The sequence below is a fragment of the Microcaecilia unicolor genome, chromosome 8 (assembly GCF_901765095.1).
Source record: "Microcaecilia unicolor chromosome 8, aMicUni1.1, whole genome shotgun sequence".
Lineage (NCBI taxonomy): Eukaryota > Metazoa > Chordata > Amphibia > Gymnophiona > Siphonopidae > Microcaecilia > Microcaecilia unicolor.
Genome location: NC_044038.1, coordinates 65,686,345 through 65,704,343, shown reverse-complemented (window position 1 = coordinate 65,704,343; position 17,999 = coordinate 65,686,345). Strand labels below are relative to the sequence as shown.

The following is a 17,999-nucleotide window of genomic DNA, read 5'->3' as shown; positions in this document are numbered from 1 at the left end:
TTAGAGATGATCTGCAAAGAGGAGTGGACCAAAATTCCTCCTGACATGTGTGCAAACCTCATCATCAACTACAGAAGACGTCTGACCGCTGTGCTTGCCAACAAGGGTTTTGCCACCAAGTATTAGGTCTTGTTTGCCAGAGGGATTAAATACTTATTTCCCTCTGCAGAATGCAAATAAATTCATATACTTTCCACAATGTGATTTTCCGGATTTAATTTGTGATGTGCTATCTCTCACTGTTACCAATAACCTACCCTTCAATTATGGGCTGCTCATGTCTTTGTCAGTGGGCAAACTTACAAAATCAGCAAGGGATCAAATACTTATTTCCACCACTGTATGGTTGTTGAGATCTGGGGCAGAGTTAGCCCAGCTTAGGCAAAGATGGGAAGCAGATGTGGGGACAAGCCTTGCCAATTGGGACATTGTAGCTCATATAAAGGGAATACCTAAACTGATCAGTGGGGCGCTCTATCGAGAATGTGCCTTCTGGGTTTTACACAGGGGCTATTTCACGCAAGTACAACTATTTAGAGCGGGAGGCATACACACGCCCATTTGTTTGAAATGTAATAGTAATGAAAATACCTACTATCATGCATTTTGGGAATGTATAAGGATAAAACAGTTCTGGAGAAGAGTGGAGAGATTTGTGTCCCTCATGTTGTCAAGACAAATCCAAGGAACAGCTATACAATTGGTCCTGGATTGTCCGGGCTCCTTTAGGGGACTGAAAGCAGATGAAAAACTACTTTGCAGCAAACTGTATTTGCTTGCAAGGAAATGTATCTTGCAGTCATGGACTACACCTGATTCTCCTGAGTATTGGCACTGGAGAAATCAAATACACCAATTGATGATGTGGGAGATGAAAGAAGCCAAAGGCTCCTACAAAAGGAAAAATCGATTTATAAAGATCTGGGGACCTTTTATAAACACTCTTACACATCGAGGTAGAAGTCTTGTACTTAACAAGTTATGATGGGCCAGAATGATAACTTATGATAGGAATTTGCAATAAACACAGTGTAACCTATAAGGGAGGGGAGGGAGGAAGGGTGGGGGGAAGGGAGGGGGGGAAAGACAGGGGGGGAGGGTAGAAGGACGATAGGGTTATAGGGGGGAATAGGGAGGAGGAGAAAATTACAAACTTGAAGATGAAGCACTGTATAATAAGGTATTAAAGCGTTGTAACAGGATACAGTATTTATGTGTATCAGATACCTCCTATTGTGGAGTGTAAGTTCAATTTGTCTTCAATAAAAATTGTTGAAACATAAGGGGGTCTAGATCTGCAACTATTGCAGTTACAGACCTCAAATTTTGGGAAACTTCGTTTAACACCTGACTCGCGCAACAGATAAAATTTGAACAAAATTAGAGAACATGATGGGTTTTTTTTTTATTTTAGACCACTTGGCATGGAATGACCCGTATGTTTGTTTTTTAAATAATTTACGGAACTGACCTAGCTATATGCAAGGACTTATTCAACTCTCTGATAGGAACTCTAATCCTCAGTCTAGGAACTTCCTCACTCTCTCGTTTCCAAGTTGTAGGAATATTGTTTATAATTCTTCACATTCAACCAATTTTTAATATTTGGCATCACACTGGTAGCTCTATAGAAATGATAAGTAGTAGTAGTAGTAGTACTTTACCATCTGAAATTAGGCTTTTGGGATCTTATGGACTGTTTTGAAAGGCGCTGAAATGTTTTTCTTTTTTTTTAATTCAGGCGATTTCTGGATTTGTAATATGATAGTATGTTCCTTTCTGCCCTTCCATAAATCTATTGTGCTTATTTAGCTGTTCACAAAGTGTAAGTCACATTGAACTTTACAGATAATGTGAGTCATAAATGGTTAATGTAATGTAATGTAATGTAATGTTGTCTCAACCTGTGAGCCTATAGAGACTTTAGTGCCACCTGGAAAAAATCCATTTAATAGCATCCAACCTTATTGAAAGTAACATACATCACCACCAATATACTTCTGACCTGTCATCAGAGATCTTTATTTCTTTATTGGGATTTATTAACTGCTTTTATAAAGCGATTCACTCAAGGTGGTGTTCAGCAGGTACTGTTTTGTTAACAGCATAATACTGCCCTGAAGAGCTAAAACACAGTAACTGTTGAATGATGTAATTCTTGACCAAAACTAATACAGTACTGTGCTCTACTACTACTTATCATTTCTATAGCGCTACTAGACGTACACAGCGCTGTACACTTGAACATGAAGACACAGTCCCTGCTCAACAGAGCTTACAATCTAATTAGGACAGACAAACAGGACAAATAAGAGATAAGGGAATATTAAAGTGAGGATGATAAAATAAGGGTTAGGAGTTAAAAGCAGCATCAAAAAGGTGGGCTTTTAGCTTAGATTTGAAGACGGCCAGAGATGGAACTTGACGTACCGGCTCAGGAAGTGTATTCCAGGCATATGGTGCAGCAAGCTAAAAGGGGAGGAGAAGAGTGCAGATAAGAGAGATTTACCCAGTGAACGGAGTTCCCAGGGAGGAGTGTAGGGAGAGATGAGAGTGCAGAGGTACTGAGGAGCTGCAGAGTGAATGCACTTATAGGTCAATAAGAGGAGTTTGAACTGCGGAAGCGGATAGGGAGCCAGTGAAGTGACTTGAGGAGAGGGCTAATATGAGCATAGCGATACTGGCGGAATATTAGTCGTGCAGCAGAATTTTGAACAGATTGAAGAGGAGAGAGATGGCTAAGTGGGAGACCTGTGAGAACCAAGCTGCAATAGTCTAAGCGAGAGGTGATAAAAGTGTGGATGAGTGTGGATGTGCTAGGTGGGTGTTCTGGCTTAACATATCTCCCATTTATCAAGAGATAAGCTGGCCGATATTCAAAGCGAGTCAACCAGCCGGGAACAGCCACCTACCGGTTAATTTAATTATTGGCGGCTATCCAGTCATTTTCAGCAGCACTTAACTGGCCATCTTCACTGAAAATGACTTGTTAGAGCCGAAGTGCAAGCCAGCTATGTCAGCAACATTCCAGGGCGGAGTCCGGTTAGCTCCCGATATTCAGAGCTAACCAGCCAGTGTTAGCACATAAACAGGACTGCATAAATTGCTGTCCTATCTTTATGCGCCAATGAATGACCGGCCTGCTCTGTACATCGAATCAACCGGGCATGCGCGAGCTTTAAAAAGCTGGCTTTAGTTCTACTGGGTTACTGATTGAAAGTTGCCTAATACTTGAGAATGTGTCTTGGGTCTGTAAACCAAGAGACCTCAGAGATTCCAATAGAGTGTCTAAATGAGTACTATAATCTCCATCAACCAAAGAGAAAGCACAAGTGCAAGAGGTCAAAAATCTGCCTACCAGTACCCAAATTATCTCCCTCTGCCATACCCAAGCTATCCCTGGCACCCCAGATGACCTTGTGGAACCACAGGCCTGGTGCCAGATCAGCTACTAAGAAACTCCCAATAATTCACGTTGTCATTTGTGAACAGCATCTAGGTATCTCAAACCTGGCTATATGAAAACAGGGGATTACCACTGTCTGAACTATGCCCAACAGGTTTCAATATCCAACACCAACCAAGACTAGGGAGAAGAGGTGTAGGGGTGGAAGTCCTGACTCAGGTCACAATCAAAACAGCAGCATCAACATCCTTCATCTAACGGAATCAAAATCCCTTTTATCCATCTAGAAGAAAAGAAACCAAACTGGCTACTCATAATATAACCACCACCTCTTAACAACAAATCATCTGTGGATGAACTCCTTGATCTGACTACAGACCCGACCCCAAGTTTCCCTAGGTTGGTGATCATAAGAGACTTTAATCTACATACCAAAACCCCAAATACCACCTAGTGCTGTCTTCCTGGACATGATCACCTGCGTGAATCCTAGTGCTGTCAACAATTCCCCAATCCATGAAAAGGGTCACATACTAAATTTGGTATTTTGCAAGGGGGGGTGGGGAGAGGAGGTCAACATCCAAGAACACTGGGATAGTGGTGTTGAAATAACACCTCTATCATTGACTGACTGCTTTCTAATCAAATTTTCTCTAAGTCATCACTTGAAGCAGATGGCGCTTTCCAGAGTTTGAATGGGATCAGAGACAAGAAACATCTGACAGCTGAAAACTTCCTAAGGGTCTTGTACTATCCACATGTAGATGAAAAGAGAACTACAGTATCGCAGCAGTTTGATACTTGGAATACACACTTAGCTAAAGTCCTAGAAACAACAGCATCACTAAAAAAGGTATTATGCCCCACTCACAAAATGATCACCTTGGTTCTCTCTAGAGCTTCAGACCCTTAAGCGCCAAAGACAGAAACTGGAAAGGAGATGGAACAAATCTCACCTGGATGAGGACTTGGCTAAACTATAAGAAACATATAGCAAAGTACAGTCAAGCCTTAAAAGCAGCTAAAAGAATATTTCTCTCAACACACTGAATAGGCTGTCAATTCAACCAAACACCTATTCAGCACAGTAAACAGACTACTCCAACTCCTACAACACAGTGAGCCTGCCAAGTTGAAAATGAACCACAATGACTCTTGCTGCATACTTTGCCAACAAAATTAAGTCTTTGACAGGACCTAGAGGTGATGTCCCCTGTCAGATAACTATGTGTGCACAGATATATGGGACTTAATTCGATAACAGAAGAGGGCCTTGATAACATCTTAAAAGCCCTTCGACCAGACACCTGTTCCCTTGGCCCCCTGACCACAAAAGAGTGCGGCAAACAAGCAGGGGTCTCACAGAAGAAGTAAAAAAAACAAAACCTGTCAACGCTTCTGTGGCAAAATGGTAAATTTTCCAGCATATGAATTGTGAGAATATTTCATGAAGTGTATTTCTCTAGTTTGGCCAGCAAATGGTACATGTTTTATGTTTAAAGCTGTTACAGAGAAATGACTGTTCCTACTTTAGTTTAACACAAAGAGAAAGTAACCTGCAGTGATGTGGCCAGCTACTTTTTAAAAATGTTGTTCTAGGCTCCGATTGGCCCAGGAGCTCAAATTCAGTCTGGAAATACCGGATTTTTCTCCAGTCTCAGTTTGGATGTAGAGAGAGAAAGACCTCTTTACCGAGACCCTGTGAGCAGTTATACTCTGTAACCTGTGAGCAGCTATATTTCCTGTACTCCCCAGGTACTATCCAGGTAGTGATAAAATGTTTAGGTAGTTTTATATTTGATCCTTATTCAGTTGCTTGTTATTTGCCTGTTATTTTCCATCTGTTTTTATAGTTCACTGTTCAATATTTTTATGACAATGAACCTTCTTTAGTTTATTACCTCAGCTTGTCTGGACTGACTAAGAATCCTGATGGTTTGTGTTTTGGGGTCTGTGGGTGCTTTCTAGGAACTGTGGGACCATTGGGAATGTGGGGAATACCTTAAGAGCAGGAGACTCGCCCAGAGGCGGTTGGGACCCAGTCAGTGGGAGGAGAGTGCTAGTATAGAGCACATGCCCAGGTGCAGGTGGACCTGAGCTGTGCTGGGGACAGACCCTCTAAGTGGTTGCAGGATTAGCCCCAGGCGTGTGGCTAGGCATTTCGTGACAGCTTCCCTTTCTAATAGGCAACTATTAGCACCCTCTGAAAAAGAACAACCAACTGGATCAGGGCAAGCTTGAAAGTTACTGCCAGTGTCTGGGAAAACTTCCAGACAATTGTTGAGCTGAATGCTGCTGTTTGTTCTATAAGAGAAAAACTGGCTAGATCTGTGTCAACCTGGATTCAAGCCTGGTTATGGAATGGAGACAGTCCTCATATCCCTGTTAAGCCGATACACAGAAAACATGACAGGAGATTTGCCTCAATGTTAGTACTGCTGGATTTCTCAGCAGTTTTTGAGTCTATGGACCACAATATCATGCTAGCTCAAGTGGCAGAAAAAGGTGTCAGTAACACAGATTTTATGAGATACACAACAGTTCATACTGTTCAGCAGCACTTCATCATCACCACTTCGGGCACTGACAAGCATCCACACCATCACCTATTTTGCTTAGTATCTACCAAAGGCCATTAGCCAAGCTGATTTGATAAACTCTATTCTACATCCATGAGGATGACATGACCCACCGAACCAGATTAACCTACAGCTCTGAATAAATTGATTGCTCGTCTTACAGCAATTCAAGAATGGGCTAAATACAGCAACGTTTGTCTGAACACCCCCCCCCAGCAAAAAAAAGATCATCTGTGGGTCCCTAATGCAAGCAGTCACATATCTGACATCAAAATCCTTTTTGTGAGCAATGAACTCTCCCTTAAATTACAGGTCAGGAATCCTGGGATACAGCTGGACTCAACATGTATGCAGATTCCCCCAATCCAAGCCACCTTCAGGAACTGCCCCTATCATCTGCAGCAACCCTCACCATACAATGAAAAGACAAGTATTTCCACAGTGGCTCACCCCATAATAACATTAAGACTGGATTACTGTAATGCACTGTGCATTGATGGGACTACAAAAGGCTTGCAATAGCACCAATTGATTAAAAATGCCACAGCACAACAGAAGGTTACAGGTAATGTGTTCCCATCATATCATTTCTTAAACAACTTCACTGGTTACCAGTACAATACAGAGCTAAATTTAAAATATGCCCTCTCTCTGATCTTCAAGGCTCTTAAAGGAAATGGGCCAGAGTGCACAAAGAACAGGATCTCCTTCTATGCACTTCCAAAGTTGCTAAGGTCCTCCCCAAGGAGTATCCCTAACCACACCCTTACCAATGGAAATCACATGATATGGCACCTGCCAATGAGCCTTCACCAGAGTAGCTCCCACCCTCTGGAATGCATTCCCTGAACGTCTTGCACTAAGTGAAGCCTATCTCTACTTCAGAAGTAGGTGAAAGCCTGGCTCTTCTCACAGGCCTTTAATGGAAGAAACATCTAATCTCACACACATATACACACAAGGACTAATACTGGATGCACTTACTGCAGCAAAACTTGCTTACAACATATATTTTATTTATTTATTTTATTGCATTTGTATCCCACATTTTCCCACCTATTTACAGGCTCAATGTGGCTTATATATTATTATGAGCCACTTAGATGTAGGTGGCATAGAAATTAATAAATAAATATAGACCTTTTTAAGATTTCATGTGCAAGTTTTTCCTTAGTCAGGCTTATCAAACACCTGTAACTATATCTTGACTGTCTATATGTTTAATTTCTGCTGGGAAAGGGACTTGATATACCGCCTGTCTATGGTTACAATCAAAACGGTTTACATACTACACACAGGTATTTTTTTTTTATACCTGAGGAAATGGAGGTGACTTGCCCTGAGTCACAAGGAGCTGTAGTAGAAATCAAACCCAGTTCCTCAGGGTCAAAGTCCACTCCACTAATCACTAGGCTTACCTCCTGTGCTGTCTATTAAGAGGTTTGTGTGCTGTGTTAACAATGGAAATAACATACTATGTTTTAGTGTATACTGTTAATTGAAATGTTTTTACTACTTTAATCACATAATACCTATGTCCGGGTTATTTTCAATATATATACACCACCTTGGATGAATTTCTTCAAAGAAGTGGTAAATAAATCCTAATAAACAAAATCAATGTATAGTGCTAGTTTGGTGACCACATTGTATAGATACTCAATGGTGATACTTATATATACACATCAGCACAAAATATAGGGAACAAGTTAAACCCACAGCTAGTGTTTACTTATTCTGGTCATCGTAGGCTCCAAGAGGCCAAAGCGGAAAGCTATCACCAGCCAAACCGTGGTGAAGGTTACTGAGGGTTGTACGCGCAGCTTAATAGCTGAGCAATGCAAAAAGGAGTTGAGCACAGGAGTTAACTCATGCAGAAGACATGGCTGCGCACTGCATAAAAACATATGGTCAAGAGGCCATTAAATATTCTGCGGCAATGCAGAAAAGGAAAACAGTGTTTTTTGTTGGGCAGACTAGATGGACCATACAGGTCTTTTTCTGCCGTCATCTACTATGTGACTATGTTACAACATGTGCACAAAAAGCTGCACTTAACAGAAAACCTTTGTGCACATGCATTCGGCAGGCTCCCCCCTAATTTGCATACAACCTCTGCACGCATAAAAATGTGCACATACTTAGCTGTCTGCATGGTGTAGTATTACACCTGTAGTAGAAACCGCGCACTCAGACATCCAAGCATGGCTCTTCTGCATCAGTCCCTAAGTTTTTATGCATCACTACAAGACTGACAGAAAAACCCTAGCAAATTATATATATCCTAGTCTAGGTCTTGCAGAAACCAGGGCTACTACAGCCACAGACAAGGGATTTCATACAGAACTAAAGCTGTCTCTGTTGTTTTTGTCAACAGATAGCTAAGTGCCCAAAATACCAGCAGAATAACTAGATGTCTGCACTATAAACACTTCTCCCTGCAATTTAACCTGCCCCTGAAGAACTGTAAACATCAAGCAATTGTCTCCCTGTTAGCAGGCTCTATGCCAATTGCTCATGAGGTAATCATATGAGCCTGCTAATGGGTGAGAAAATGTGGGTTACAAATGTTACAAATAAAATAAAAAATATATCCTCAGTGAGATTCTGCATGATACAATCCTAAACTGTCCTGTCCCTTCTCTGGTTCATCTTTACACAATTCTGAATTCTTGTTTATCCTAGTATACGAAACCAAAAATTCAAGGGTGAATGAACATCAGAAATACAACTTGCACTGCAACAAAAGTTGTTTCAAGCATCTGATTCCAAATAAATTAGTTTTGATTAGACTGTAAACCCGCACGTGAAGACGCATGAATTAAATCCAAATAAAATAAAGCATACACCGTGACCAGAATGAACTTCACCAATAAGCTAGAGTATGTTGAGAAAGATGTCAATCTCTCACACACTCAGCTCATGTTCTTAATATTTGATCCATTTATGATTTATTAACTGTTTTATGAAGAGATTCACCCAAAGAGGAATACAGCAAGTGTGGCTTGACAATACTTTGGTGTTTCCTTCCGGAGCTTATTCACATGCTTTCCCACTTGTTTAATCAGGCATCAAACAACAAAGTTCTCTGGGTGCTTAGATGTAAGGGGGATATAAATAAATAAATCTCCTCTCTATCCATATCTAGCACAAAATCATACTTCTGTTAGTAATGACATTCTTGTATTTTTCTCCTTGACCACTATATCTGATTTTTTAGCATTTTGTTTTTTAATGAGATGGCAGGGAAATATTTCATATGATCACAAATGCTTCATTCTCTATGATTCTGTCTGAAAGAGAAAAATGAAGGCAGATAAAGACCATATGGCCTATCCATCCATGTCATCTACTACCCCTTCCTCTCCTTTAGAGATCCCATGGATTTGTCCTAATCTTAACTGAATTCCGATACAGTCTGTGTCTCCACCACCTCCACTGGGAGGCTGTTCAACAAATTTACCACCCTTTCCATGAAGAAATATTTCCTCAGATTACTCCTGCATCTGTTCCTTTTCACCTTCATCCTACACCTTCTGTCCATTTATACCATGGAGGTTAAACATTTCTATTACATCTTCCCTCTCCCACCTTTTTACCAAAGTATACATATTGAGATCTTTAAGTCTGTACCCATACACTTTATGATGAGGGCCATGGACCATTTTAGTAGCTATCTTCTGGGCCGACTCCATCTTGATTATATCTTTTTGAAGGTGAAGTTTCCAGAACTATATTAGTACTCTAAAAAAAAGCCTCACCAGAGACTTATACAGAGGCATTATCACCTCCTTTTTCCTGCTGGCCCTTCTTCTCCCTATGCCCCCAAGCATCCTTTTAGTTTTTTTTTTTGTTTTTTTTTAATTCTTTATTTATAAGTTTTTCATTTACATACAGTGACATAAATGAGGATATATCAGAAAATGCAATAAAGTAAAACTACTTAAAGCCATTTCTGGCTTAAAATAGAAAATAGTTTTTAAATTTTGTCCACAATCATTTGAATCAAGATACTAGGCAATAAAAAAAAAGAAGGAAAAAAAAAAAATAACATAGCAATAAACTAAGTATTAACGGTTGGGTTAATGCAGAAATTCTACAGCCAACATAACAGCGTTCTCATATAGGGAGGCTAATCGCTGGGCTTAACAGCTTCCTTCATTACTATAAATTCTAGCAGCTTCGAGGGAGAGAAAAATATATAATTAACTAATTCAAAAGTTACATAGCATTTACAAGGAAACCTTAACAGAAAAGTTGCACCTAATTTAATAACTCTAGATTTATATAATAGGAATTCCTTTCTCCTTTTCTGTGTGCTCCTTGCCATATCAGGAAAAATTTGAATTTTCTGACCCAAGAAACAGTCATTTAAATGGCGAAAGTATAGTCTGAAAATATTGTTTCTATCTAGTTCAAGAGCGAATGTCACTATTAAAGTTGTTCTTTCGGTAATCACTTCCAGGGAGTTCTCAAGGTATTCTGTCAAGTTGAGATTAATGTCGGCCTGAGGTTGTTGTTCTGCAGGTCTCACTATTCCAGAAATATATTGGGCCCTTGTAATAGGGGGAACTCCCTCTCCAGGAATTCCCAATATATCTACAAAATATTTTCTAAGCATATCAATTGATGATACTAAAGGGCATTTAGGAAAATTCAATATCCTCAGGTTGTTTTTCCTCCCATTATTCTCCAAATACTCCATCTTTCTTTCCTGAGTTTCTTTTTCTTTTACCAAAGTTACTGTTAGATCCTGTAGTTGTTTAAGCTCAGTCTCCATTTTTAATATTTTTTCATTCTGTTCTTGAACTTTTGTAGATATATTCTGACTATTTTGCTTCAGTTCCACAATTTCGCCATTTATGGAAGTATTCATATGAAGTAAAGTGTTTTTTACCTCCTGGATTGCGTCCCATAGCATAGGCATCGTCACCTGAGTTGGTCTTTTCATTCCTCCACTGCTCTCTGGAGTTACTCCGTGGGGGGCAGGGAACCCGACCAGCGTTAGTCCCTGACTTATTATCTCCTTCCCCGGAGTAGAGGTACTCGAGGGACCCCCCTCCACAAACTGTAATTCCAACTGTTGTGGACCCGTCGATTCCGCTACACTTCCAGGCTGTGGGGGAGCGGTGAGAGAACGAGGGCTCAGCGTTGCGCCCTCTACGCTGCGCTCTGCTCCAGACTGGAGCGAGCCCGTCGAAGTAGAAGTCTGCACAGCCAAGGTCCCGATTCCGAAGTTTTCAAGCGTCGTTTGATGAGAAGCCGAGGTAGGTGCCGGCGTTTTCCCCTTTCTTTTCCCCATCTAAAAGTCGGGGTAGGAATTTCTCTCTCGCGAACGCCGTCAAATCTTAGGAGCTCCGGGTTCGCACAACCGTTATCGGCGCCATCTTGATTCTTTCCCCCTAGGATCTCATCCTTTTAGTTTTTACTGTCCCTTTTTTGTTTGGCCTCGTTAAGATCATCACATATGACCACACCCAAGCCCTGCTCCTCTTTCATACAGAGAAGTACTTCACCCCCTAAACTGTACCACTCCCTCAGGCTCTTGCAACCCAAATATATGATCCTGTATTTTTTAGAATTAAACTTCAGCTATCATTTCTGGACCATTCTTCCTAATTCTAATGATTTATTAATATTTATATTATGTTTAAATCTTTTTATTAATTTAACACATCAACAAAGCAATACAACGCAGAATTTCCAAAGTACATTCCACCTGGCTTTCATCAACCAGCTGCAAGTTCACAAACTACACCGCTAGATTTTACAAAAATGTTCACATTTGCACTGTATTTAACATACAATTCAAATTCCCTGCCCTCTCTAGCCCACCCTCCCTCCCTTAACTACCCTACTATAAAAAAAAAAGGAAAAAGGGGTGGGGGGATATTAAAGCATTTCATGTATAAACTGTAACTGATTCTTAATTTAACAATCGGCTGCATGCCTGGTGAGATAATGTCAACCAAAATGGCTCCCATATTGCTATAAGCCTACGGTCTTTTATGCTATCTAAATCAGAGATACCCAGTCTGTCCATCCTCAACTGTTCCAACATGTACAATTTCCAACGCTGTAAGCTAGGAGGGGAGGACTGGACAGACTTGCAGTGCCAAAACATAAACCCCAAGCGCGCTCATTCCTTCCCACATTTTGGGCATTTTCCTTCTACCCCAAGCCCAGCTTGCCTCGCTCGGTTCGGTGAAATAAACAGTCTCATGATAAACTTGTACAGCGTCTCCCTGTGTTGGATCAAGATCACTTTGCTGATGTATTGAGCTAATGGAATTTTGTAACATGGTATAAGTTACCTCCATTCCCAAATCAAGAGTTTTATATTTGATCCTTATTCAGTTGCTTGTTATTTGCCTGTTATTTTCCATCTGTTTTTATAGTTCACTGTTCAATATTTTTATGACAATGAACCTTTTTCTTTTATGACAATGAACTGCAGATGCCAGTTCTCTATAGTGAATGTCTGGAGTATTGTCCTGTAGAAATCTATATTGGTACGATAATGGTACTCCCTGAGTTCCTCCCAAGGTGAGTGCCTCCGATAGGACCTCCGGTACATCTTCAGTTAGATCAGTCCATTGGAGTGAGTTTATATAATGTTGTATATATTTAAAAAAAATGAGTTTAAGGCAAAGCATGCTCCCTTTGCAGCTCAATGAAGGTCTTCAATTTCCCCTCTTCCACCACTACATTAAACAGATATCTCAGGCCTTTCTTCACCCAAATGGAAAAGGTCCCCCCCATGCATTGCTGGTGGAAATGCCAGATTTCCTGTAATGGAAAAAATGGGGTCACCGATGCCGAGAATCCAAAATGATGACATAACCATCTCCATGCTTTCTGTGCCACCCTGAACATGGGAAACTCCTTAAAGATTCCAGGTGGTAAGGATTTGGTATCATGGAGAATGTGACTTAAGATGTATAAGTTGTATGATTTCACCCTCTAATGATGTAGCCGAAAATTTCTCTACCCCCCCCTCCCAAGCCAATCATTTATATGCCTCATCTCGCATGCAACTGTCAATTATCGAATATTGAAGATTTTTATATTATATCTGTACAAAATATTATATGCAACCTTTCAGAACAAAATATTTGTTTTAATAATTTTTGGATCACCATTTCAAACAAACATAAAATAGTAATTTCACAGTGCAGGGCAAGCCAATCTTTCAAAGACCAAGCGCAGAGAAAAAATGAACTGTGACAAAAAGTCACTTGTTTCCTGTTATACTTCTTACCCTTAAAAGATCACTAATTAAAAATTCCACAGCCCCTCATTACCTCTCTACCCTCATCTCCCCCCATGTCCCCAACCGAAACCTCTGCTCACAGGACAAATCCCTCCTCTCAGTTCCCTTCTCCACCACCGCCTCCAACTCCAGGCTCCGCCCTTTCTGCCTCGCCTCACCCTATGCTTGGAATAAACTTCCTGAGCCCATTCGCCAAGCCCCCTCCCTGCCCATCTTCAAATCTTTGCTCAAGGCCCACCTCTTCAACGTCGCATTCGGCACCTAACCTTTATGCTTCTATTCAGGAAATCTAGACTGTCCCATTTTGACTGCCCTATTTGACTGACTGTACACTTGTCCTTTAGATTGTAAGCTCCTTGAGCTGGGACTGTCCTTCTCTATTAAACTGTACAGCGCTGCGTAACCCTAGTACCGCTTTAGAAATGTTAAGTAGTAGTAATTATAATGGCTATCAGACTATGGGTTCCACAGCTCTGACTTCAGAGGAAAAGCAGTAGATGGCCACAGCACTACTGCCCTGATTGCTCTTGCCAACTAAAGGCATTCCGTTGGGGGGATGGAATTCAAGAGGATGCCAGATAGTAAAAGAGAACCGGCAGAATACTAGCCATGCTCATAGGCTCCCCAAAATAATAACTAAAAAAATCTTGAAAAAGAAAAAAAACAAAAAAATTCTCTTAGTAGCAGTATAACTCTTAAGAGACAAAAAAATAACGTTAAAATCAGACTTTTCTATATACTCACATGACAGCAACAACATATTGATACCGACATTCAATAGCGCACTGACTGCCAGGATCAGTTCCTAGTCAGTGTCCTGGAGGCGCACGGCCCCCTGATTGGGGGGGGGGGGAAATAAAATATATATATATAAACGACTCTTATGGTGTATGGTGCTATAAGTTTTTACATAGTTAAAGTTCGACCCTCAGCTTTGAAATACTCCTAAACAACTGATTTATTTCTTTACCTACAAGACTGGGGCTGCCTCTGGGAGAGACGGAATCCATGTAATGCTCTATAACGGTAACTAATAAAACATAAACCTGTAGCAGCATCCTACAGCAGAGAGTTGCAAACACCTTCCCCTCTACGACACAACCTGCTATCTCACCTGACGGCTATGCCGACCCTCGGGCCCTGAGGTGCTCCCGTTCAGTAACGGGGTGCCTTCCCCGGGTTCCTGCTGCCGCTTCTGCTCCTCGTCATCTCTCCCGGACCAGGTCACCTTCTTGGAAATGTTTGCCATGGCTTTGCAGCGAAAGGGCACAGGACCGGAGGTCGGGTGCCTGCTCTTCCACACCGGAACCAGCACCGTGCTCCAAACTCTCTTAGTTCCCAGTGCCGGTATCCCGTACCTCACGCCTGTTTACTCACGTGATCTATGCAGTTCGGCCCCAGCCGGTGTCTCGTGACCCCATTGGACAGCTGACTACGGGGCCCCAATAGGGTCAAACTCAGTCCCAGCTGGGAGCTGTAGTTTCCTGAAGCCCGGAGAAGCTAGTGGATGTGTTTAGGCCGTATTGCCTGCTGGGAACTGTAGTTTTCTGAAGAAGTTAAATGGATGCGGTCAAGGAGATTTAATAGACAGAAAGTGAAGTGATGTCAAAACGCTGAACCCAATTAGGTCTCTCTGAGTTTTCCCTTCTCCGCGCAGCCGTCATCCCCGTATACTCAAAGTAAAGCAAACCTATGGGCTGCTGCATCTACGTTTTCGTTCTTTATTGTTGGTAGCATTTTTATTTAATCTTATTTATATTTTCAAACATACCAGCTTGTGCAGCATACGGATGTACACAGAGGAAGCATAAAAATGGGATTACTTTTCATAGGTAGAGTACGAATTTGTTATAAATCTTAAGTGGTCAGTTGTAGAGGCTGGTTACAGGGATACCCCAGCTCGTGCATAGATTTTTTCCCCCCCTGGTAATGGCCACTAAAACATACACCATGTTATGAGAAGCAGGTGCTCAACATTCAAAGTTTTTATCTATTTATTTATTTATTTATGACATTCATATCCCACATTTAACATGTATTAGGTTGAAACCTGGAAGCATTTGAAAGCTTTTTTTTTATTTGTGCCTAGATGGTTTGTGCTTGTGGGAACTTGCTCCTTCTGTTTTGAAGACTGCATGGCAGTGGCGTTCCTGGGGGGGCTGGCACCCGGGGCAGATCGCCGATGCGCCCTGCCCCCCGGGTGCAGCGGACCCCTCCCCCCCCCCCGGCGAAAGGACACCCCCGCGAAGGAACCCCCCCCCCCCCGTTCCGGGGCAGAGAAGCATGGAACAACGGAGGACAGGCGCGCGCGGCACCCCCCCCCCCCCCAGCGTCGTGCACCCGGGGCGGACCGCACCCAACGCCCCCCCCTAGGAATGCCACTGCTGCATGGTATATTATAAAAATGCACTTAATATTGTTTATTACTTTTATTTGCTACTGGTTGATATACAGCAGAAGTTAACCGAGTCAACTTCATGCTTTGTTAACATAATTTTTAATAACATTTTCTCAGTCATTACCCAAATATCAATAAAATTATAATGTTAATTATACGACCGTGTCTGCCTCTTATGGTAGCTTTTGTTAATTAAAGCTGTGTCAGAAAAATATTTGCAGATTACAACACATGGACGTTCCTCTGCTGATCTTTTAGGCTCAGTCTATGTGACCATTCTATGCGCAGGGGGCCTGCAGCTGGCTGCATCCGCAAGACGGATATCAGCCATGTCTCCAAAAACTTCCTCAGCTCCGCCTCTGGTATAGACTCAGGAAGACCACCTAGCTCCAGGTTCCCTCTATGGGAGCGATTCTCAATGTCATCCGTCTTATCCTCAAGAGATTTCAGTTTATCCTGTAATGTGGCCGTCAGGGTCGTTAATTGTTGCACCTTATCTTCCAGGTCAGAAACCCGCTGGCAGAAAGCTGAGAACTCCCCTTTCAGGCCTCCAGATTCCCATCAACATTGTCCAGTTTGTCCGAGACTGATTGCATATTTTTATCTAGTGAGTCCTCAATAGCTTGTTTTACCTCCATGACAATTTCGGACACCCATGCGGCCGCCTCCCACCGCCATCTTGGAGTCGCACCTCACTAGCTTCTCCTCCCTGCGAGCCGTTGTTATAGTCATAAATGCAGGCAAACAGCTTCGCTGCTTCTGTTTATTTTTCAGAAGGGGTTGTGCCTTGCAAGCCCAGCTTTTGGTTCCAATAGAATGCTTTAGAAGGGTGAGTTTTGGCAATCTGAGCTGGGAGCTCTTCCCACTTGCGTCTGCTCTCTCAGCACGACATCATGTGACCCATGTACATTTATTTAAAAAGGCATCTGTTTCATATGCCAATTTTATAAAGCCAGGTTAGCACCGCAAATCCAAAATAAGGACTCTCCAAGTTCCCTCTTTTCCATGGAGACTTTGTGGTTGGTTATTGTGGCAATGAGGCTTGGAGAGTTTCTCACTTCCTTGGATCTAATGGAAGCCTATCTGCATATTCTGATCTGGCAAGGGCATCAGCAGTTCCTTTGCTTTGCAATTTTGAGACAGCATTGTCAGTTCTGTGTGCTTCCCTTTGGTCTGGCAACAGCTCCCCGCACATTTTCCAAGGTTATGAGGGTTGTGGCCATGGTGTTGAGGAAAGAGGGTATCCTGGTCATAGGATCTAGCTCTGTGGGTGCTGAGTGTCAGCATTCATTGTCTAGGTATGGTCCCGGGTCCAGTTCACAGAGGCAGTGGGTTTGTAGGGGCGGTTGGGTCCAGTTCACAGAGGCAGTGGGTTCCCAAAGAATACACAATCCACACGGGTTTGGATATATAGAAAGTATATTGTATTTGCATATATATATAGGCTCACAGCACTTAGTACAGGGAAATAGTACAGTGTTGTATCTGTGTGTGTGTTTAAATGAGAATCAATGAGAGAAAGGAAGGATAGTGGTGTTCAGAGGAAGAGAAACTCTTTGGGGTAGAGCTGGAGAAGAAGGGGGAGCAGAGAAAGAAAGAAAGAAAGAAAGAAAGAAAGAAAGAAAGAAAGAAAGAAAGAAAGAAAGAAAGAAAGAAAGAAAGAAAGAAAGAAAGAAAGAAAGAAAGAAAGAAAGAAAGAAAGAAAGAAAGAAAGAAAGAAAGAAAGAAAGCAGAGCCATGTGCAGAGAGAGGGAAAGAGAGAAAAACTGCCAGCCCCCAGAGCCCTGTGCTCTGGGGCTCAAGATGGTGGTGTGCAGAGAAAAAGAAAGAGAGAGAAGTGAAGTTGAGTAGAGCCATGTGCTTCTGCTTTATACCTCAGGAACAGAAAGAGTTCAAATAACTTCTTTCATTCCCAGCCAAACTCCAGTTTACTTCCCTGAAGTCAGGAAGGTGACCATTTTCACAGATTTTACTCTTTGAAGTTCTTAGTTCTGGAGCCTATCTATCTGGCTTCCTTTGTTCTCAAGCCCTGCTCCTAGATAGGACAAAAGGAGGCTAATTTTCAAAGCACTTAGCCTCCCAAAGTTCCATAGAAACCTATGGAACTTAGCCTCCCAAAGTGCTTTGAAAATATGCCTCAAGGTATGTTAATCAGGGGTAATTAAGAAAATACAGGGCTAGCAGGCAGCTGAGCACCATTTGGTCCATTTGCCATCCTTAGTGATTCCTGAGGGAGGGGGGGAGTTCTCAGAAGTCAGAAGCTGGTTTGATATTAATCTAAGTATGTCAAGCTGGTTTCATATTAATTTAAGTATGTCCAGCAATCCTGACACTGAGCACCCC

At 41.9% G+C, this 17,999-nt stretch overlaps 1 protein-coding gene across 1 annotated transcript in view; it reads right to left on the bottom strand.

The window, feature by feature from the left end:
- Positions 1-14,639, bottom strand: part of CLCN7 (chloride voltage-gated channel 7) — a 131,839-nt gene extending 117,200 nt beyond the window's left edge. The window contains exon 1 of the mRNA XM_030212156.1: positions 14,373-14,639. Coding sequence (XP_030068016.1) covers positions 14,373-14,507 — 135 coding nt within the window. The 5' untranslated portion in view covers positions 14,508-14,639. The remainder of the gene's footprint in view (positions 1-14,372) is intronic.
- Between the last annotated feature and the right edge of the window lie 3,360 nt (positions 14,640-17,999).